The sequence below is a fragment of the Mus pahari genome, chromosome 2, assembly GCF_900095145.1.
Source record: "Mus pahari chromosome 2, PAHARI_EIJ_v1.1, whole genome shotgun sequence".
Taxonomy (NCBI): Eukaryota; Metazoa; Chordata; class Mammalia; order Rodentia; family Muridae; genus Mus; species Mus pahari.
Genome location: NC_034591.1, coordinates 141,116,124 through 141,139,010, shown reverse-complemented (window position 1 = coordinate 141,139,010; position 22,887 = coordinate 141,116,124). Strand labels below are relative to the sequence as shown.

At 45.2% G+C, this 22,887-nt stretch overlaps 1 protein-coding gene across 6 annotated transcripts in view; it reads right to left on the bottom strand.

The window, feature by feature from the left end:
• Positions 1-1,956: 1,956 nt before the first annotated feature.
• Positions 1,957-22,887, bottom strand: part of Ano2 (anoctamin 2) — a 339,560-nt gene continuing 318,629 nt past the window's right edge. For 5 of the 6 annotated variants that reach the window (XM_021190379.1, XM_021190380.1, XM_021190381.1 and 2 more), the window contains 5 exons: positions 21,745-21,897; positions 21,363-21,415; positions 19,390-19,571; positions 5,107-5,212; positions 1,957-2,845 (listed from right to left, as the gene is read on the bottom strand). In XM_021190379.1, coding sequence (XP_021046038.1) covers positions 2,570-2,845; positions 5,107-5,212; positions 19,390-19,571; positions 21,363-21,415; positions 21,745-21,897 — 770 coding nt within the window. In that variant the 3' untranslated portion in view covers positions 1,957-2,569. The remainder of the gene's footprint in view (positions 2,846-5,106; positions 5,213-19,389; positions 19,572-21,362; positions 21,416-21,744; positions 21,898-22,887) is intronic. The other variant, XM_029534970.1, reaches the window with a different exon arrangement.

Genomic DNA, 22,887 nt, shown 5'->3' with positions numbered 1-22,887 from the left:
TTGCTCTACATTTACTATAAGCTTAACGGGGGGTATTTCTTTTACTGGACAACATCCATCTCCCAAGTACCTTTACATATTGAGCAGGTTCTGGGAGCACACTCTAGAATGGGTGAATCAGTAGTTATGGGGATAAAATAATTGATGAGCTGTTCCTGTAGTGATAAAGACCTCCTTACCAGAACATGCTTCTCACAAAAGATCTCTCCAGAAGAGAAGAGATAACACAACAAAGAGTTGACTGGTACAGAGCCTCAACTCTTATTCCATGGACGGCTAATGCCCACCATGCTATAAAATCACCATTATCTTTAGTTATGTGTGAGCCGTAGTCTTCCGTATCATCTGGGCCATCCTCTGCAGGCTCACAGATGGATGCTCCTTCAGGAAGATGCAGAAGTAAAAGCGCCCTAAACCAAGTTAAGTGGTAAACCATCCCAATAAGTGCGTGTTAAACTTCAAAAGGTAATTTGATGAACTACATGAAGTGAAAATACATAACAAGACAATGCATTGAGAAAAATTGTCAATGAAGAAATACATATGAGTGGAATGAGAGTCTGGAAGCCACAATAATTACCAATGCCGATTATACTTTGGGAAACTGCTAGCTAGATTCTTGTCTTCTTCATTGTTATTTTGGATTGTATGACTCTTGATGTACGAATTTTACCTTCGCGCTCATATAAAAAATGTTTGCTGTACTTTAAGGCGGGAGGAAGTGTGTGGGGAGCTTGTGAGTGAAGGTGTAGTTCAGTCAGTGTCCGGTAGGCATCCTGGTGATGGAGGCAACCCTTGACCACTACTTCTCATGGGTCCTGGAATCAGGACTACCAGGATTTACAGATGTGCATCCCTGGGACCTCCCCTTGTTTCAAGCCTAGAATCTTCATGCCATTCATTCTCCTTGAAGTGACATTTTCCTGTCATTGTCTACCATATTTTCTGTGGAAGAGCTATGCCTGTTGTCAGATGTTGCCGTTTATGTTACTCTACTTAGGCTTCAGGGGTAGTTATGGATATTAAGATATGGTACAATTATGGTTGAGTGTAGGATTACATGTACAGGGGTGGTCTGTGGCATGGTTACCTGGAATTCTAAGAAGCACCTTGTGTGCCTTGTCATGACTACAGAAGAACGGGTTTAGAAACGCAAGAGGCCCAATCCTGGACACCACCTCATGTTCTTAGGGTTTCCTAGGGTTTCCGGAAACATCAGAACCCTTTTCTGCTCTCCTCTGGTGCAGTGCCTTCCTTGTATCTGCTTATCAGGCATTAACTAGTCAGACTGACCTGTGTGGAACTGGAGATGGGTCAAGACAATATAGTGTTGCAGCTAGTCTCTGGGCTGCAGAAGGGGCTGAGAAATATAAGAAGCATGATTGAGATGAGCATCAATGGCTTTTCCAGTGACTGGCCTTTCTATCCAACCCTTTATGAAAATCTCCCCATCGAGTCTTGGAGAGCAACTACCAACTGACTGTGTGAGCATTTCAATATGTACCTCTCGCTACTCTATGATGAAGATAAAATGGAGCTCCTACTCCTCTTTATAATGCCCCTTACCTGACCTGACCGCTCCCTTTTGCCTTAATAAAGGGAAAGCAAAGTTATCACCCCCTGTTAACATTGTTGACAGTCTTTCTGACCAAGCCCATGGATGAGCTCCACGTGCACCCACACTTGCTGTGTCCCCTGCTCCCTGTTTTCTCTGTTCCCCCTCGCATTTCTCCATTGCATTCGCCGTTATCTAAAATGACTACACAACAGTTGGTTCATCACCTGTCCCCAGTCAGGACCGTCCTCTCTTCTATTGCCTGCTTTGTGAGAACAGAGCTTGAGAAAGGAAGAGAGGGAGGGAGGCAGAAAAACAAAAAAGGAAAGGACAGGAGAGAGGGAAGGGGGGGGGGGAGAGAAGAAACACAGCATCAAAGACAAGAGATGCATATTTTTTTTAAAAAAGACTCTTTCCATTTATTTTATTTTAAACTGGAACTTGCATAAAACGATGGTGAGTTGCACTGTATGCACCCTTGTCCTAGGCGCTGCAGACAAACCTGGACTGGACCTTTCTTCCTTACCACCAGGTTCAGTGGCCACAGAAATCAATCCTGTAACTTCATTTGCATCTGCTCAGCCTTGTAGTGTAGCCCCAGTCACAAGTGTCTCTGAGAGTTTATTCCAGGGTGACAGTAGGAAGGGGGTGTGGTCAGTTAGATGGGTGCTAGGATGGACGGGACCCTCACTGGACTTCTTTCACCTAAGATGATGGTGAAGAATAAGAAAGGACCCGAGAGAATTCTATGGTGAAGTGATGCCCATGGGGTACCAACTCCCTGAAAGGACACAGCTCAAAAGTTGACCTAAAAGAAACACAAGCTTCTAGCTTTCTGAGAAGCTGTATGGCTCCCTTCCCTCCTGTACTTTCTCACTCTACTTCCCTTTCTGTAACTTCCGTTTGGAGACACCTATAAGCCAGTTCCCAGCAGAAGAGGTACCACTGTGTTATAGGAACATATGGCATATGCAGGTGTTTTGCCATAGCATGCCCTCCTCTGCTGCCAACGGCTCATACATTGGTGTGCTGGGACCCTGAGGATGCTATGCTGCCTGGCTGGCTCCGGCCTGATGGTGCACGTGAGCCGGCTGCACGGCTCCTCCTGCTCCGATCCCCACCTCCCTGGCTCCTCTGGGCAGGCTCGTCAGCCAGCTTGACCTTCTCATGCTCCTCCTTCAGAAAGAAGTCTACCAGCAAGCTCTTCTCTTTCTTGATCTGGTCGCTGATGTCTGTGGGGATATCTGGAATCATCCAGTCTACTAGGACACTCAGGAACATCACTAGGTTCTGCCAAGACAAGGAAGAGACACGAGTGGTGAGCCTTGGCTTGGTAGTGGGATACATAAGGTCATCATCGGTGGACATGAGCTCACCACTGTCCACCTTGACCCCTTCAGAGGGACTACCCGGGTACTGAAGACTTGATGAGAAAGGAAGGAACAGAACAAGGTGTTAGGCAGTTCACCGGCTGAATGATCTTTACCAATGAGCCAAAATGTCCCTTGGTAATGGTGTCCCATTAGTAAAATTACTACAACTTCAATCTACTCCTGCAGCAGCTATGAATACTGATGTCTTAATAATACACATCAAATACTGGCAATGGCAAGATGTGGTAAGTGGCAGCTACCCTGCATGTCTTCCTGTCAGGAAGTCACATAGTATACTGTTGCACCAACCACAGAATTCTCACATGTCCTTGGTCCTCATGCTTCTAGACTTGCTCTAGACTGGGGCCTCCAAGGAAGTAGCCACTGAACACAGTGGCCTCTATAGGATTGCCTGTGGGACAACTGCCCCATTCGTCTCCTTTTCTGTCTCTTCTGTCCTCAATATCAGGTTAGGAGCTTAGATGTTTTCATTGATCTGGCTTTATCCCAACTTAGTCTCCTCATTCTGCAGACACCAAGGACTCTCTGCACCCAGTTCTCTTTGGTTGATCTCAGGCTTTCGTAGACACTTGCATGAGGCTTCCAGCTAAATATATCTCGGGGATGCACAGGGAGGCACGGAAAGTCTTCCTGGGAGCAGTTTCTCTATGAGGGATGGATATCTGCCTACGGCGCCTGGCATGGACCAATTCAAGCTAACATACTCTGATTCTTGCTCATCTATCAAGTCTATCCTTCCTACACATGCAACCAGCACATTCCTCAACTCATGATGATTTTCTGACTGGGAACTATGTCCTCTCTTTTCCCTCTAGCAAACTAAGGTGGTAACAAGCCCTGAATTTTACATCTTGCTTCTGGGAACTCAAGAGGAGGCTTTGGGAACAACTGCTTTCAGAGGCTCCCAGGTATTTAGGCTTTTCCTCTAGCCACCACCAATGTGAGTGACCTGCGACATGTGACATATGGGCAAGTGAGGAAATGGGTGCAGGTGGGGGGCAGCAGGGGGCTGTCTAGGCAATTTGTCAAACATATCATCCCATCTCTACAGGGAAAGAATAGTGTCTTCTGTGGGTGAAAGATTAGCTGGTGGGCTTTTCCACATCCTGGGCTAGAGTCTGAGGGGCAGGATACCTTAGAGCCCCCCAGAGACCTGCCTTTAGGGAATACAAAAGCCAAGGGAGCAGAAGAGAAAATAATCTGGCTTTGTGCTCTGGCCTCTGCTCAAAGATCAACAAGACCCTGAGTGGGAATTGGAGGCCCAGGAGCTCAGAGAATCTCAGCGTCCGCAATTGGAGCTGTGGCTATTGTCAAAGATAGGAATCACAGAGCTCGAGTTTGCTATTCATTCCAGGGGTGGCTAGATGACTCTGCAGACCCCTCCAGCCAGATGTCTCCATGGTGAACAAAGCTAACAAAGGAGAGACCCACTAGCTCAGCAGGAAAGTTTCAGAACTTGAGCCCTTTCTCAGGCTGACAGAAGGGATGTGCTGTTTGTCTGTCTGTCCCAGTGCTGAGACTCTGGTTTCAATGGTTCTCCACTTTCCTTTCTTCTTCTCCAGTCTAAATGGGCAAGTATCTCTACTTTGCAACGTACTCTACATCTGTTCGATAACTTTACTTTGCAGTTCATTATCTTTCGGCCAAGTCCACCCATTCAAAGCTCTCTCAAGGGAATCCCCCTGCTTTACAGTTATTGTTGCCTGCCCCATGTGAAGTTCCCTATGTCACAGAACACAAGTGGGTCTCTGTATCCATGGCATGCTATGCTCAGATTCAACCAACCATGGATCAAAAATAACCGAGAACATAACCACACCAGCAGACACGCGTGCACATGATGCTTGTCAATATTTTTTAGACCTGTCCTTATTGAGTTTGCATTTCATTCATTATCATGTCCTCTAGCAATGATTTAAAGTATATGAGAAGATATTGGTGGTCTACATGAAAATGTGATGTCATTTGTTACAAAGGACTTCAGCACCCTTAGTTTGGGTGTCCCACAGAGGTATTAAAGTCATATATATACACACCCAGATACTAAGAGTGACTGTACCTTAAGCATCTGACTATGAGGGACAGGCAGGGCACTATGGGAGTCTTCCCCTGGGAAGCCTGCATTCTAATTGATTGGTCTTCACCTGAATAACTCACCTGGAAGATGATAACAAAGGCCAGACGGGCGGACAGAACAGACCAGTACTGCTTGGAAAACTCATATGGGTTTGGTGCCCACGGTGGTTCTCGATAATCTTTGAACCTGCCCAAAGAAAGATAGGGTGTTCAGACTGGGTGAAGACAGAGATCTAGGAGATGGCTCAGCTGGTCGGTATTTGTTGCACAAGCATGAAGATCTGAGTTTGGCGAAAGGTGGAGTGGTGGCACGGGATTGTCATCCCAGCAATGGAAAGGCAGAGACAGACAGAATCCTGGGACATGTTGGTCAACTAGCCTAGCCTAATTGATAAGCCCTAGGACCCACTGAAAGACACCATCTCTAAAAGCTAAGATGGATACCTCCTGCGGAACAGCCTGAGGTTGGCTTCTGGCTTCCATGTTCAGTGCACACATGTACATACACATATACACACTCAGCTACATATACATACATATACCTCTGCACACATGAACATAAACTAAATAAATAGGTAAAATTAGGAAATAAATAGTAGATTGGGTATAGACTGAAGGGAAGTAGATACGTCTATGGATAAAATCTCAAGATTTGAGCAACAGTTGAGCTCTTGGCTGTGAAACTTGGGAAATAGATAGTGGAAATCCACAGTCCAACTGACAATTGTCTATGGAATAAAAAAATAATCAAAGTCCACAAAAGTCAGTCTACAGATGTATTTTTCCTGTTCTCTCTCCCCAACACCTCCTAAAGCTTCCTCTGGTGTCAGGATGTAATTCTCGGGGGAGTCCACAGAAGGAGAGGTGACCTAGGCCCATGTGGCCTTCATGGCTCCCATTGTCTGGTAGGGGCTCCCAGATGCCTCATCTGGTGCTATGTAGCAGTTTCTGGATCTCAGGCAGACATTGGCACTAGCGGGTCACTTCGGGTCCTCTTCAGGCAACAGCTTTGAAGGTAGCCAGGATTTCCAGCTGTACCACTGAAGCCAAAGGAAAGCCAATGCAGCCCAAGAAGAAGGTTGAATGAATGGGGGGGTAGGGTCGGTCATAAATAACCACACTTGGTCAATAGTCCTTCTCCCTAGTCATCTTTATGACTTATCTGTATGCTTTATCATTGCCTAGTGTGAGCTTCCACCTCCTTCTCAGGCACACAGAGAGATGGCATGCTTTGTTTTCTGTCTCTGACTTTTCACCCCTATTCTGCGATGACTCATGCCCCAGAGAACTCATTTTCTAATCCTGGAAAAATGACAAGGGTTTGTAGCAGGACTGTGACCATCTCAGACTCACTCTCTCGATGGAATTACATTTCCAATGGCAACCCTTAGGGTGGAGAAAAAGTTGGGATGGTATCAGTAGTGTGTGTGTGTCTGTCTGTCTGTCTGTCTGTGTGTGTGTCTGTGTCTGCTAAGGAAGGCACAGTAAGAGACTCTGACCAGGGAGAGTCATCATACACAGGACAGGACACACAGCATGTATATAGCCCTGGGCAAAAGAAAAGACTTTTCTGTATGTTTGTCTTTTAATCTTCTCAAAACACTCAAGCAGGTATGCCATATAGCATGCATGGAAGGACGCTGGTGGATTCAGAATTCAAGTATATGGCCTGGGAGCAATTCAAGGCCAATAAGAAGCAGAGGAAAGTGAGGATAGAAGTCTAACAGAATCCAGGCTCTTCCTCATTATCACAGAACACCTCATCAACAGCTGAAGTTGAAGGTAGGGTCATAAACGGAGGGTCCTTTCCCTTGTCGAAAAGAAACTAATGTTGTAAAAGGTCTGTGTATCAGTACCATGGCTTCCAGTTTCCAAGGAATAGGTGCAAGAAGGATAGAACATCTGAGGTAGAAGAAAGAGATGTATACACAAAGAAAACGCCGGAGCAATGGAGTCAGCAACGGAAAGACACGCTGCAGGACAGACACTCATCTTTCTACTAGGGCTTGGCCAGAAGCCAGGCGCTCCCACCTCACTGCCTGGCTCAAGCTGTCGCAAGCTTGATATGACATCTGGCTGAAAAGCAGAGCTAACTGCAGCCCAGCAGAGCACCACAGAGCACCGAGGTATTCATTTAGATCATCCGTGGCTGAGGACAGGAACAATGTAAAGCTACGGACTGCTTGCTAGTAGAGAAAGGGAGAGAGACCAGGGAGGAGGGGAAAGAGGATTTGGGGGGGGGGAGAAGAGACAGAGGAGACAGAGACATGGAGACAGAGCAAGGGGAAGCACATGAGTCAAATGAATAGGATAGGATGTCATGGGAATGGAGAAAAGCCTTTTTTAGATTTGCCTATTTCTGTGCTGTATGCAAAACAGGGTCTGCTCCTTTCCTATGCTAGAGGAGGGTACACCCTGCTGTTGCTTGGGGGGGACCTCCCTCCCCAGGCATAGCCCAGTCCCTTAGCTACAGGGAAAGCCCATCCCTCCCCATTCCTAGCGCTGGCTGTGAAGCAGCAGCTGCTCACTGAGCTTCCTCACTCTCCGAGAGTCACTGTGCACTCTCCCCTTCCAGTCTGAAAAGAATCCATAAATAATCGAATTCAGCTTCCAACTTGGCTACTAGCTTACCACAGTCTTTAGGACTGTTGCTCTGCCCTCCCCGGGTGTCCAAAACATGTTTTGAATCTAACAGGCGCATTCATCTGACGGAGGGTCTGGGGTGGTGGGAGAGGAGGGGCTTGGCAGTGATCTGTCCAGAGCAGATCAACCTGAGAACAGCTCTCTGCAGAGCAGGGAAGGGTGGCTCCACGGAAGGGAAAGCCACACCACAGAAATTAGTGGAAAGGGACTTGACACAGTTTACATCTGTCCACATTCCTTCCTAAAGTAACTGTCTGACCTACAGCAGTAACAACTTACTTACACTGATGAGTAGACATATCTATTACTGAAATGAATACAACACACAATGTAAATGTTACTGTATGTGATGAATTGATACTTTGCTTTAGCTTAGCCTAGCCTACCCTCCATTCCATTCTAGTCTGTCCCGTCCTTGCAAAGGCTGTTTGTGACCCACTGGAGTGATTTCACAATCCGCTAATGAACCATGATTCATCTTTTGAAGAGCACGGATTCCAGTAAGCTTGTGCCACGGGGTACATAATTGGTTGTTTACATGCCAATGTAAGTTCGGGTTACATAATATTTATTTTTTTTCCTCTGAAATTTGATCCTAAGAAGTCAGGCTTATCAACTGTTTTCTCTAAGCAGCTAGAAGACACTTGCTAAACAAAGAGACAATTAGCTTTAAGAATAGGCAGGTGGTTAATAGGCTTCATTGTTGGAACCGCTGTGGTAATTATCTGTGGTAATTATCTGTGGCGCTTGCTTTCTAAGTCCAGAGCTGAGGGAAGTATGTGTTCTGGAGATAGTAAGCGACTGTTTGAGGCTACATCCAGCACTTGGGTCCCAGGTCCTTCCTGACTGCTCTCTAAGGGCCCAGGTGTTAAAGTCTTGGTGCCCTATCACTCTCTTGGAAGATGGTGGAAGCCTAAAGTGGTGGGGACTCATTGGAAGTCCTTTGGTCACTTGGGGTATGAAAGGTTAGGAAACCCTTGCTCCTTCTCCTTTTTCTCTCTCCCCTCCTCTACCGCATGCTCCTTCCATGATGTTTCCTTGCCACAGGCCCAAAGAAACATCAAGTGTTTCTTTATAAATAAATACTTTCTCTTTATAAATTATACATCGCTCATTGCAGGTATTTGTTACAGCGACAAAAAGTCATCGCCCACATCGCTCCATGTTCTGAGACCCACTGTTCTCAACCGAATTAGCCTGAGTCTTCCTTCCCAGTGTAGTTATGTCCCAACTCAAAGAACTCAGCACACTGCCTGGCCCTTCAGAGGAAACCACCCAGTACAGGTTGAGAGCCCCTTATCTGAAACACTCGGCACTAGGATTACAGATTTCAGAATTTCTTCCTGTTTTGGAATACCTGCTTATATTTAAGGCATCTCGGGGATGGGCCTGAAGCAAAAATGTGAAATTCATTGATGGTTCAAATATTCCTTTCACACATAAACTTAAGATAGTTTGATACAGTCCATTTAAATCATTGCATTCCTGCAATGACATTTTGTATTGTTTCATTTTCCATTTGTGATGTAGTATGAAGACAAAGCCTTTCAGACTTCTTTGAGCCTCATGCTTTGGATTTGTGGGTCACAGATGCAGACCTATCGTAACTATTCTTCGCTTTGCTGAAGGTGACTTGTCACTTTGGTCAGGGCACACGGACAAACCTTCTCAGTCCTCCTGGATTCCAGAGAAGGTTTCAGAACACTCAAATTCCAGGCCCATGATGCCAATGCCCATCAGTGGTGCCAGGGACTGGCAGTCACAGGGGCCTGCTCTAGGACTGCATTCAGGTAAATGACCCAAGACAGGAGAGACACTGTGGTGGAGGACTCCCTGAGACCTGGGAAGTGTAGTTTTTGTCTAGTCCATCCCCATCCTGTCGTGTGACCCCAACACCTGACAGTCTTCCCTGGGCAGCCTCAGTTTCTCAGCAAGTCCACGCCGGCCCCAAAAGGACGTGAAATTTTAACGTCAGGCATATCAGTTAGAGAAACTCACCCCTCCTCCGTTTCTGCTTAATTGTCCTTGAGCTTTAATGTTATTTTTGAAGAATTGCTTCTGAGTCTTCCGAGACAGATAGACAGACTTTCGCTCACGAGACAACTAGGTCATCTAAACAGGACACGTGGCATGAGGGTGCCTCTGCCTTCTACATGAGTCAGGTACACCACGTCCCTGAACCTCGGCAGTCTAAGTCAGGAAAAGCAACCAGTACACCGTGTACCACAGGACGAAGGACCCAGAAGGGACGCACCTGCCCTCCAGCCTCAGCATGAAAAACTCGTGTACAGGTGTGCACATACACTCAGCGTTAAAGGAAGATACCGTGAGAATTTAATGAAATAACATAGGTTAATGTGATTTCTAGAAGCTTCCACACCCAAAGTGGGGCACGGTGGTGTCTCCTGGGGGATAAAGTCTGGGCTCGGACTATGAAGGGGGGCCTTTTCCTTTCATACACAGATATATGTACACAGAATTATTTTTTATAAGAAAGAAGTTCTTAATTTTTTCTGCAGTGCTAGGAATGGTACTCAAGGCCTCTGTGTATGGCAGGCAGGTTCTCTGCCGCCAAATTACACTCTTAGCAATAGAGGTGCACAATTTTAAAAGATCTAAGAACCAGCAATAATCAGTTGACTCTGATGTGTTTTATACCAAGATTTCAAGAGCAGAATTACAGTGTGAACTGGGGCAGATCTCTGTGTAACAGGTGGAACTGATTTTTTAAAAGTCAACATCTTACTAAACGTACTCTAAAATGATGTTAATACTATTTTGTGAAAAATGTCATGGATGGAGTTAAATTTGGACATTTCCTAAAGAAATGGAGTTTCTTATCAACTAAAATTATGTTTCATTGTTATGAGACAAACCCATGAATAACTTCAAAGTTCTGCAATTCCTATTATGTTAAAGAAATGGAAAAATGGGGAAAGGGTTACCTGCTTATTGCTGGAGTATGCTGGATTTGCACAGGGGTTCAGTTGGAAGCAGAACAGAGCTGGAGCAGAGACCTACGGTGTTTCAGATTTTTATAGCACTATAGTCATGTACTAACGAACCGTTAGATTTCTTGGAAAGCCCTTGGGTTTACAGACATAGAAATCAAGGCTCTGTTGCTTTGTCCTCTCAGCACTGTGATATAATACTTGACAGAAGCCACTTAAGAAAGGGAGAGGCGTCACTGTGGCTCACAGTATAGGGGGAGACAGCCCACCATGGGGGGGAAGGATGGCTGTAGGAACATTTCCTATCTAATTTCACCAGTAAGTAGACACTGGACAGGAGGTAGCCCAGGGCTATACACCTCGAATCTCCATGATCTACTTCCTCCAGAGATCCCGCCCCACGCTCAGGAGTTTGGCAACAATCCAGAAGAGCACCACCAGCCAGGTACCGAGCAGCCATGCAAATCCTCAGGGGCACATCTAACATCTGAACCCGACTCAAATGCATAGACAGAGAGGGAAAGGGGTTCACTAAGGTGTCTCCATCCTCCGTCCATCCTCACCTATAAGGTAGCCAGTAACTGTGAGATCTGCCACAACCTGGGAAAACACAATTGCTGAAGGGGAAGAGGGAGCCAACCCTGAGAAGCTGGTCACCGCCATCTCTTAGACGAAGTGTTAGCTCTATAATGAATCAGCTGGTGAACGTCTTTCTTGACTCCAAACAGTGGTGTGGAAGAACCTTTTTAAATAGCCTCACTGGAATTGGATGTCATATTAATGCTGAAACAATTATGTACAATAATTTCAGACCATCTGAGCCGCTTTAGAACACCTTCTGAAACTGGCTGTTGGTAGAGGAAAACAGTAGAGGCAATTAGGGGACTAATGAGAACCATGTCAGTCCAACAGTTGACAGGGAGCAGACACCTGGGAAAGTGGGCTACCTCTGCTGCTACATGGAACAGACACAAGGCAGAAATGGTCTCTTTAAAGGCTCTGCACAGGGCCTTGGGATATGGAAGCGCTTAAGCATGGCACGGGCCAATTGAGGATGCCCGCTTCTGCATGGTCAACACCTCCAAATAGCCCAGTTGGGGTGATGGAGCCTTGTGTGTTCTTGTCCCTGTGAACTCTCTGCTTCCTTCCTGCTGAGCCAGGAACTGACAGACTATTCATCCTCCAGTGCCTTTCAGCTGCTTGACCTTCTCAAGTAGCCACTAATCATGCTGGATGCCCAACATCTTGGAACTGTTTAAGAAAGAGTTGTGTGGTGTAGGTCAATAGCTGAGGTGAGACTGTCCCCAGAAGTGGTGGCTTTGCTTCTCTTTGCCCATTACAAATGGGCAGCCAGAGACAGGTCTTAATGCTTACTGCCATTTTAAAAACCTTTATCCCTGATAAGGTTGGATTGGAGACTAAACCTCAGTTTTATGTGACTATATTTATCTCCAGAGGTAGTTGATGACTGAGGATGAGAAGGGCCATCACATTTTCATGGCCATTTGCCAGAAAACCAATATAAAGTCCATTTCCTGCTGCAGAGCAATTATAAAGCTGGACTATGGGCTACAGACTTGCATCCGATTCCCAAATTAGTTATCTTAGTCCCTCTTCCATATGCATAGTCTGTGTGTGTGTGTGTGTGTGTGTGTGTGTGTGTGTGTGTGTGTGTGTGTTTGTGTTTGCCTCTCTTTATCTCTCACTGTCTTGGTCTATCTCTCATAAGTCCCACATTAAGTAGATATTTCCATCAACAATTCTTAACCTCCTTAGCCCTACTTGACATACTATACCTAGATCATATGATGTACAGTTGCCTAGATACCCACTTATATTTGAACAGGACATCTCATTTCAACGTAACCCAATCACATTAATTATACTCAGAGAGATAACATCATGAAGGCTCCATGCACATCACTGTGACCAATAGGTTCTGGATCTGACATCTTTTTTCCTTCTCATTCTAGCTTCTCTCTTGGATACAGTGCTCTTCACACATCCCTTCACCACTCAACATCCTCTTTGACACCCTGTTCTCTATTATTGCCACCCTTGTTCTGTTCACTAGCCAGAATATGAATATGGAATTCCAACAAAACCACTTGTAAGCCAGAAATAGTAGCCCACACCTGCAATCCTAGCTCTTTTTAAAATTTTACTTGGGGCTGGAGATGGCTCAGTGGTTAAGAGCACTGACTGCTCTTCCTGGGGTCCTGAGTTCAATTCCCAGCAACCACATTGTGGCTCAAAACTACCTATAATAGGATCTAATGCCTTCTTCTGCTGTCTGAACAGAGTGACAGTATACTCATATATATATAAATAAATAATTCTTAAAGAAAATAAGTTTTTAAGGATATATTAGTGCTTCATTATCAAGGATTGCAAATAAACATCATGCAGCAGAACCAGCCCAAAGTCTGTGCATCTCAGTGACCCTCTACATGAAATAGCTATTCTGAGGCTCTGGAGGCTCACGTTGGATTTTACATTTTCACCATTAGGTGTATTTTTCACTACACTGAAAGATTGATGGGGTGGACCACCCCATCCCATCAATAACTAAGAACATGCCTTACAGCCAGATCTTATATCGACATTTTCTCAATGAAGATTTCCTCCTTTCAGATACCTCTAGTTTGTGTGTCAAGTTGACACAATATTAGTCAGCTTACCCTTCTAAGCTTCATAGCTGTTCATCAATCCATGATACATAAGAAGACCACATCTCAAATAAACAAAGCAAAAACATAAGATAGGCTATTACTGTAGCCACTGAATTCCTCATTCTTTATCCCCCACCTCTTTTGAATGCTTACCCCCAAATATTTAAATCTGAGTGATGTGCTGTCCCCACAGTGACCCTGTGAGAAGTTATTAGAGTGGCATTTGAACATCCTGCTCACCTACTCCCCTGCTTCATCTGGACTTCCTGATGGAGGGCCTGTGGTGCTCTGTATCATAGACCCTGTACCAGGGTTTCAAACATTTGCACAATGAGCCCACAGTCCTAACTGGTGCTGAACCTGGCTGCTCCAAAGGTCATTCCAGGATGATTTGCTTCTGAAGACACTTTTCTTGGCAGAATGATAGAATTAAAGTACACCTCCTGTGCTGACTGGTTTTGTGTCAACTTGACACAGGCTGGAGTTATCACAGAGAAAGGAGCTTCAGTTGGGAAGTGCCTCCATAAGATCCAGCTGTAAGGCATCTCCTCAATTAGTGATCAAGGGGGAGGGCCCCTTGTGGGTGGTACCATCCCTGGGCTGGTAGTCTTGGTTCTATAAGAGAGCAAGCTGAGCAAGCCAGGGAAAGCAAGCCAGTAATGAACATCCCTCCACGGCCTCTGCATCAGCTTCTGCTTCCTGACCTGCTTGAGTTCCAGGCCTGACTTCCTTGGTGATGAACAGCAGTATGGAAGTGTAAGCTGAATAAACCCTTTCCTCCCCAACTTGCTTCATGGTCATGATGTTTGTGCAGTGATAGAAAACCTGACTAAGACACCTCCTAAGCATACTCCTGATACTTCTGTCCCCCATTGGCAGCAAGTTTCTTTCATCGAATCTCTCTCTCCATGTGTGCTATGTCTGTATTCACAGGAGCACAGAAGACAACCTATGGTATCACTTCTTGCCTTCCATCTTCTTTGAGATAGTCTTTTGGTAAGCACCTTGTATACCTGGCTCGCCCATGACCTTCAGGGGATTCTTTTGTCTCTGCCTACTGTCTTCCTGCAGGAGCACTGGGATTACAGAAGTGCACTAATGTGTTGGGGCCTTGTGTGAGTGTGTATGTGTATGTGTGTGGAGGGGGTCAGAACTCAAATTCTTACACTTGTGCAGCAACAGCTTTGCCCTCTGAGCCATCTCCTCATCCTCGGGATAATTTTGAACAGGTACTATACACACCACAATTTCATCTATCCGTATAGAAACTATGAAGGTACTGTCAGAGTTTTGTGCATAACTGGTTGGAAAATCCAGAGACTTTAAAGCAGATGCAGGAAGCTCAGCCCTGTGTGTCCTGACTCATGTCCCAGTCCTAAGCCTTTGCAGCGTGGGATGAGTAGAACAAACTTTGCTTGATTGGTCAGGACAGCTGATACCAACCATGTGGAGCTTGAAAGTACAGTCCGCATTGACTAAAGTAGAACTGGGAGATAAAGATTGGTATTTGACTTGTTTGATTGAATTAAACCTCATTCAAAATTAGATCTACTCTTGGCTCCCAGTATGGATCCATTAGTTAATGCTGTTTAGAAAACATAACTGCTACTGGGTGATCTAGAGTTGGGGGAGGGAGAGGAGAAAGATCCCTGGTGTTCGATCTATGTCTGAAAGGTGCTGCTAGACCTGCTGAAGAGACAGACAGTATTCACCTTGGTTCTCACTGCATAACCCTGGGAGTCTGTGCTCTTGGAGAAATTGGATCTGAACTTTAGTTCAGGATCTGTCACCAGGAACGTCTATAATCTTAGAGAACTCCAAAGTTTCCCAAGTCTTTCCAGTTTCTTTTGATTTCTTTTTGATAGACTGAAGCATTAAGGGACTGTTTCCACGAACACTTCCAGTTAATAAAATTATTTATTTCCAATTATTAAAAATATTAAAATTGTACTTTTCAGGGCCTATCTGTTTAGTGCAAATCTATTGACTGACTTTGTGGGCAACACTTGAGCAAATCCATATGTTGGAGTGATGTTTTTGTGTACTGTGTAAAGATTATCCTCGTATTATTCAAATGTTAATTTCTGAACCAGCAAAGATCTGATTACAGAGTGGATTTTGGTTTTGTTAAGCACCTTTTGGCCTTAGTATTTTTTAAACATCACCTTCTGATTGGTTAAAACAAAGAGCCTATGGCCTATAGCAATATGCAGAATAGTAAGGCGGGACTTCCAAAGAGAGGAACTCTGGGGAAGAGTCAGGCATGGGCGATTCAGCAAGCCAGACATGGAGCAAAAAGCAGGCTAGGAAGGAGGGAGAGGTAACTAACCAACCATGTGATAGAACTTAGATTAGTATAAAGGGACAATTGAATTATGAGCTAGCAGGAAATAACTCCTAACTACAAGGCCAAAAGCTTATAAATAAATATAGTCTCCATGTCATTATTCAGGAACTGGGGTAGGTTTAGAAAAGCCCATGGTTACACCCATAATGTTCTGCAGCTCTGGCACAAAACCCCTGTGCTAAAGAACAGGGCTGTTGGAGCTACAGACCAAAATCCAGCACCATGGACAGTCTGGCAAATCAGCAAGATCTAGTGGCCTGGGCAGTGCCTAGTGTAGGAGGAAATCCAAACACAGGAGGACTTTTGGGGATAAGGCACTTTGTAGCCACTGCTCTAAAAGCCTTTGAGAAATCTATACTCACAAATGAATGGATAGCCTGCTGGGGGGCCTGGCCACCGCTTCCTCGTCTTCTCTTTGTTGACTACAGTTAAGATCTCAAGTTAGTGCTGAGTTGAAGATGGCCATTCATTTAAATCACAGGTCAGTAAGCTAAGCTGTCTGGGTTGGGATGATCAAACCATCTCTCTCCTGGTCTCAGACTCTAGATCTGAGCTTAAGCATCTCTCTTAGGAGCATCTAACTCTGAGTCCATGGGGAAAGCATGAACAGATGCCCACTGTTCTGACAATACCAAGATTCCAATCTCATCATAGTCAGAACATCTTCCCACAAAACAAACAAACAATGCTAGTGTGAAGAACATAAATTAGTGTTGCCTCGATGGAGATCACTATGGAGTCTCTCAAAAAAAAAAAAATAGAATAATAAAACTACCAAACAGTCCAGTTTTGTCATTCGTGCACACATTTCCAAAGCAACCTAAGTGAGCACACCATACAGACAGATACATATCAATTTTTTTTTTAAACAGGATCACACTATGTAGATCAGGCTGGCTTTGAGTTCACAGAGATCTATTTGTCTCTGCTGGGACTAAAGGCATTTGCCCCCCCCCCCATCCTGGACCCTGCATAACCATATTTATCACTGCTCTAGTCACAATAAGTAAGAAATGGAATCAGCTTAGATGCCCATCAACAGATGAATGGATAACAGAAATGTGAACTCATACACACACACACACACACACACACACACACACAGAAAGAGAGAGAGAGACAGACACACAGACACGCAGACACACAGACACACAGACACGCAGACACACAGACACACAGACACCACAGACACAGACACAGACACAGACACAGAGACACAGACACAGACACAGACACAGACACACAGACACAGACACAGACACAGACACAGACACAGACACACAGACACAGACACAGACACAGACTCAGACACAGACACAGACACAGACACAGACACACAGACACAGACACAGACACACAGACACAGACACAGACACAGACACAGACACAGACACAGACACAGACACAGACACAGACACAGACACAGACACAGACACAGACACAGACACAACACAGAGAGTTGCATTCAGCCATAAAGAACACCAAGGCCATGCCATTTGTAGAAAAATGGTTAGAAATGGGGAACATCAGGGCAAAGAAAACAAGTCAGTTTCAATAAACTAAAGACTGCACGTGTACTTCTCACATGCAGATCCTAGAATTTCTTTTAAAGCATATGAAACTGGAGAAGGGACTACTTGGAAGAGGAGGGGATGGTGAGAGGGGAAGAAGAGACAAGATAGGGAAACTAGAACAGGATGGTCAAAGTACATTTTTATATATGTATAAAAATGACATAGTGAAACACTATTTTATCTAATTCATATAAGCTATTAAGGAAAAGGAAAATAAAACACTGCTTTGATGGGGGTACCAGCAGCTTTTCACAAGGCACACCAGATGGTGGCCAGAACAATCCCTGCCTGTCCCACATCTCCCCTGGCTTCTTAGTCTGTGTATGCGATATGTGGGTGTGGTCTTTGATGGAGGCATGGCTGAGACTGTCATATCTCCAGGGTCCAGAAGGGTCAAACAAGTTCCCCGATGTTCCTCTGTTCTTTAGCTTTCCTTGAGAAGTCACAAAGAGCTTTCTGTATTTTGACTTTGGGGATTCCTGGAGTGGTGTCACTCAGCCACCTCTTCTGAACAGCAGCTTAGGACGTATCCAGGGGGAAGGTGAAAAACACCCCTTGGGTTTCCAACCACCATTGGCAATGCACCATAGCCAACATCAAACTCAGCACACATGAATGTTGAATGGTAAAAGGAATATACTCTAGTGTGGAGCTAGACAGTAGAAATTTGATTAAAGAGGACATTTGGGAAGATAGAAATGACAAATAACAAAGTGTGTCAGAATTCTTTGGGTCATACAGGCCAAAATGCTGAGTTTGGATATAGCAAGAAGAACACATGAGAAGCCGAGAAATATGGCAGCACCTTCAATATGTGATCGTGCAAGTATTGATCTTTTCACTGTTTTGACTGCACTGAGATTCCAACTTACCAAAGTCAGAATCCCACCCTATCTGGTAAGATCAAGTTCTAGCACCTTCCTCGACATGTCAACAGAACCCTGGTTGCCAAGCCATGTCCAGACTCAGCCTCCCTCCTCCCCCTGCCCGTGTCTACCACTACTAATTCTGCAGCATAACATGTGAAAAATCTTTCATTTTTTTTCTCTTAATTCCTTGGTGACTGTCTTGGTCAGGGTTTCTATTCCTGCACAAACACCATGACCAAGAAGCAAATTGATGAGGAAAGGGTTTATTCGGCTTACACATCCATACTGCTGTTCATCACCAAGGAAGTCAGAACTGGAACTCAAGCAGGTCAGGAAGCAGGAGCTGATGCAGAGGCCATGGAGGGATGTTTCTTACTGGCTTGCTTCCCCTGGCTTGCTCAGCCTGCTTTCTTACAGAACCCAAGACTACCAGCCCAGAGATGGCACCACCCACAAGGGGACCTCCCTGATTGATCACTAATTGAGAAAATGCCTTACAGCTGGATCTCGTGGAGACACTTCCCCAACTGAAGCTCCTTTCTCTGTGATAACTCCAGCCTGTGTCAAGTTGACACAAAACCAGGCAGTACAGTGACTTTATCCCAGGCCTATTCCAGTTCATGCCTCAGTGGCTCAGCAGCCCAACTGACTACTTCTCTGTGCTCTCCAAACCCTAGTTCATCTTCCTCTCTGAAACTGCATCAGTCACCTCAACATACACTTTGTGTATGTCATTCCCTGATGACTAAAAGGCCATGCCTTCCTATCATGTCATATTAGAGGTGCTGTGAGATTTCACAGCTTCTGGTGAGTTCTTTAGGCTATTCAAATTCTGTACTTGGCCTATGTGATTCCAGGAGTTCTGACTTATTTTATATTATTGGCCAGCACTAGTTCCTCATAAGGCCTCCTTCACTGAAACTCCATTGTCTAGTTCCATGCTAGAGTACTTCTCCTTTCTGACATTCATCTCCTCAAAGCTCACCTAGGAAGCTCATCTTTTCCACTCTAGTCCCTTGTCCTCTGATTATTCACCATGCACATGGGCCTACATGTGAGTCCATATGATGTCTGACTCCTCTGTTCTTTCTTCTCCTTGACAACATGGTCAAAGTTAGATAGCACGTGATCTACTCTATAGTATGTAACAAAAGGTTCTCAATAATATTGAGTGTCTCAATCAAGTGAGTTCATAGCAACTCTCAAGGAATAGGAGATGGAGAAAAAAGAAGAAGAAGCCACCTCCAGGTCCTCTAAATAACTCTTTGGATCTACTGCTCCTGGAGCTCCTCCCCCACATCATTTTACCTGCAAAACTGAACCTCCTGGTCGAACTGCGAGTTTTCAGGCTGTGTTCCCTCCTTCAGCTGACTGACGTTGAAAAAGGAGAGTGTATGGTTCACAAAGCCATGTAGCGTCCCATTGTGGCTATAGGAGTACTGGTACACAAGGCGGGGTATAAAGTCGGAGGTGACAGCAATGACAAAAGCCTGGGGACAGAATGACAAGCACTAAGAACAAGTCTCAATGAGTAGTTTCTAAAAGGCACAGAGGACATGTGACTGAGGGTCTGTCCACTCTTGGGCACACCATCAAGAGGAGCTACAAGCATCGACATGGGAACATCTACAGCATGCTCAAGGACCTGCCCCTAAGTTCACATGGCTCATAGTTTTGGACAGAGGAAACGACAATATGGAGAAATGGAAGCTTCGGTCCACCTCTAAGATACTTGGATTGACACTGTCGTTGGCTGAGCAAAACAGAGTTCAAGGCATGCTGAGAAAATCCCTTGGTTCAATGAAAGTGGTGCTGGTAGATTGGACAAGGAAGTTGGGGGCCCTGTGCATATGTCCTAGGGGAAGACTAAAGAGCTAGGAACACAGTTAAACAGTTTCCTCAATCAGATCATCCTCTCCAGACACTTTGCAGTGCCTCGCGCAATAGAAGCTATTTCTTTATTCAGCTTATGAAAGGGGAGAGACAGAAGGGAAGAGGCACTGGGCCTGCTAGATGGGCCATACTCCTCCCACACAGCATATGGGATGTCCAAATGCTCTACAAATGGCCAAGAGTAAGCTGAACGCAGGTGAGTGATTGCATGTTTGGATTTGGAGTGACTTTCTGCAAAGAGAACCTTAAATCTTTTTGGCAGCTGTTTATACTATAGTCTGCGCAATAATTAAGGCCCCTTAAAATCTGGTTTAGGTATTTTTTTTTCCTGAATGTATAGACATAAGTGGGTCATATCCATATTTGAAAATTAATAACATACGGATAATTATCATAACTATGATTTGCTGAGCACTTCTTTGTCCTTCTATTATCCTGCATCATTTCTAGAATCTTCCTATATGGCAGACACAATTCCTACGTCCTGTTGGTTTGATAAGTAATCAAAACTCTTAGTGGCCAGGGAAGCAAAAGGCCCTGTCACTCTGTAACACAGAGAGAATATAGCTGACACTGAGTGTCTCTTTTCTAGTAGACATGGCTCAAAGTAACAACTTATCTCCTTTTAAATTGTGCTTTATTTCTAAGCGTCCAAAGTGGTGATTACTACATCTAAACATTCAACCCGCAGCAGACGGATCCCACGATTCCCCAGAGTCTCTTGATCATTTGTAGGCAGGTGTCAAGGAAGTGGGTTAGAAACCAATATTCTGCTTCCGAGGGTGCATAGACTGTGGATTTCTAAACGTATACCTAGCTGGCTGGTGACTTCTTAGAAGGAAGAGCTGGAGGGAGGCCCTAGCTGGTCACTGTTCATCCAGAGGACAAAGTAATTTCTCTGCCATGTATATGAGTCTGGCAAGCACCCCTTTTCTTCCTCATCTTAGCATAACCTACAGAGCACGCCAGTCCACGAGAGTGATCAAGGCTTTGTGCTGAGAATGTTGAGGAATTAGGAATTGCAACCTAGGCAACATTCCAGGGACACAAGGGTAGAAACCACATGGAGAGAGATGGGCAGATAGGGCAAATTGTTTCTTCATTCTTTTTGGCTCCAGAAAGATCTGATTTTGACTCTTAAAGCCGAGGTATATAGTCATGTGGATAAGTGCCTTTTTCTTAATAAAATTTAAAGCTAAACTAGACTGCCAGGCAGCAACATGGGTTCCATACAAGGCTTGTGTAACCACGAAGAAGGGGCTGTCTAAAGCAAAGCTCCAAAATGGGCAAAAGCTGGAAGGTAGTGAGACTGGCTCCTGTTTCATTAGGGCTGGGCTCTCTGGAAGCTCCTCCCTTAGAGCTAAGGCTTTCTGAATGTAAACACTTACATTAATGATGACGGAGAACTTGCCAATTCCAGAGAGAATGTCAAACCAAATTCCTGTAAGACAGAAGTGCAGACATCTCTGGTTAGTCCCATCCTGGGCTCAGAGACAGCAAGGCCCCAGAACCGGTCAGCTGGGAAGGCTTTCTGCCCCCTTCCAGAACTTAGGGTGCTTCTGTCTGGAAACTTAGGGGACAACATGGGGTCGTTAAATGACTTCCACTGGCCTTCCCACATCCAAGGAAGGAAACAAGAGAAGTTCCAAGGGGTGAAGAAAGGAGGGCAGTGCTGGCTTCCTGAGCTCTGGGGAGCAGTTGGATGGAGCCTCATGGGGAAGGAAGGGAAGTGGGGAATGCCAGCCCTCAGAGGGTAGGGGGGTGACATACCAATGTCTTTGGTCCTCACAGCATCTGGGCGTCTCAGTTCTGTAACAAACTTTTTAGCATCCAGCCGCACTTCAATGACATTGTTGAGGAGAGCAAACACAGGGGCCAGAGGAAAGGAGGCCACAAAAAGGGTGACAAAACCAAACTGGATGACTAGAAGAGAGCACACAGGAGAGGCTTCAGCAGGGAGCTGTGGGAACAACGCCCATCCCTAATCCGTGGCCCCTAGTCCTCTATCAGAGTCTCCTTCCTTCCTTCCCATCTCTAATCCATGGCCCCAGTCCTCTCTATCAGGGTCTCCTTCCTTCCTTCCTCCCTCTCTCTCTCTGCCTCCCTCCTTCACACAGCTGGCAGAATGAAGTGATGTGTGACGGGCACACTTCTTGGGACCCTTCTTCTATCCCTCACTTCCAGAAACTAATCATAGGTGGCTAATTTAAGGGTTGGTAAATGCTGTAAGTAGCTGAAGAGGAAATACTTTGGGATCTATGGTCTGTCTTGCCTTGTCATGGCATCTGCCGTTGCTCCCAGGTGTGGCTATGCTTTCAATAAAGCTTTATTTACAAAAGCAGTCTACAAAGTAGGCTGATGTTGGCCCTCGGACCATAGGTTGTCAGCCTCTAGCATAACTTCAAAAACTGCCTCCCAAAGCTGGAAACCCCCTTTTTTGAGATGAGTCTTGCTGCCATATAGATTTTGTTGACCTTGAACTCTTGATCCTCCTGCCTCAGCACCTTTACCTCACCCCACTGCTGGGATTATTCAGGTCCAGCTTGGGTCTCCGTTTCCATAGATAGAGCCATTGCTTTTATTTGGAAAGAATTCATTTATCACACACTTATTGAGGACTGGAAAAATGTCAGGTTTTGAGCCAAGTATTTGGGGAGGCAAAGGCCTAGTCTTGTTGTGGAGGAGCTGGGAGCTGGGATTAGAGGGCAGAGATAAGTGTATGTAAAGATGTTCAACAGGACTTCTGCAAATGTGTTCCAAGAGGGAAAAAAATGAATGTGCTAGAGTCAGAGGAGCAGACGTCCACTCGGGTGGGGACTAAACAAAGTTTTCGTGAGGATGACCTCGGGCACCATCTAGGAAGAGATGTTATGTGTGTGTGTGTGTGTGTGAGAGAGAGAGAGAGAGAGAGAG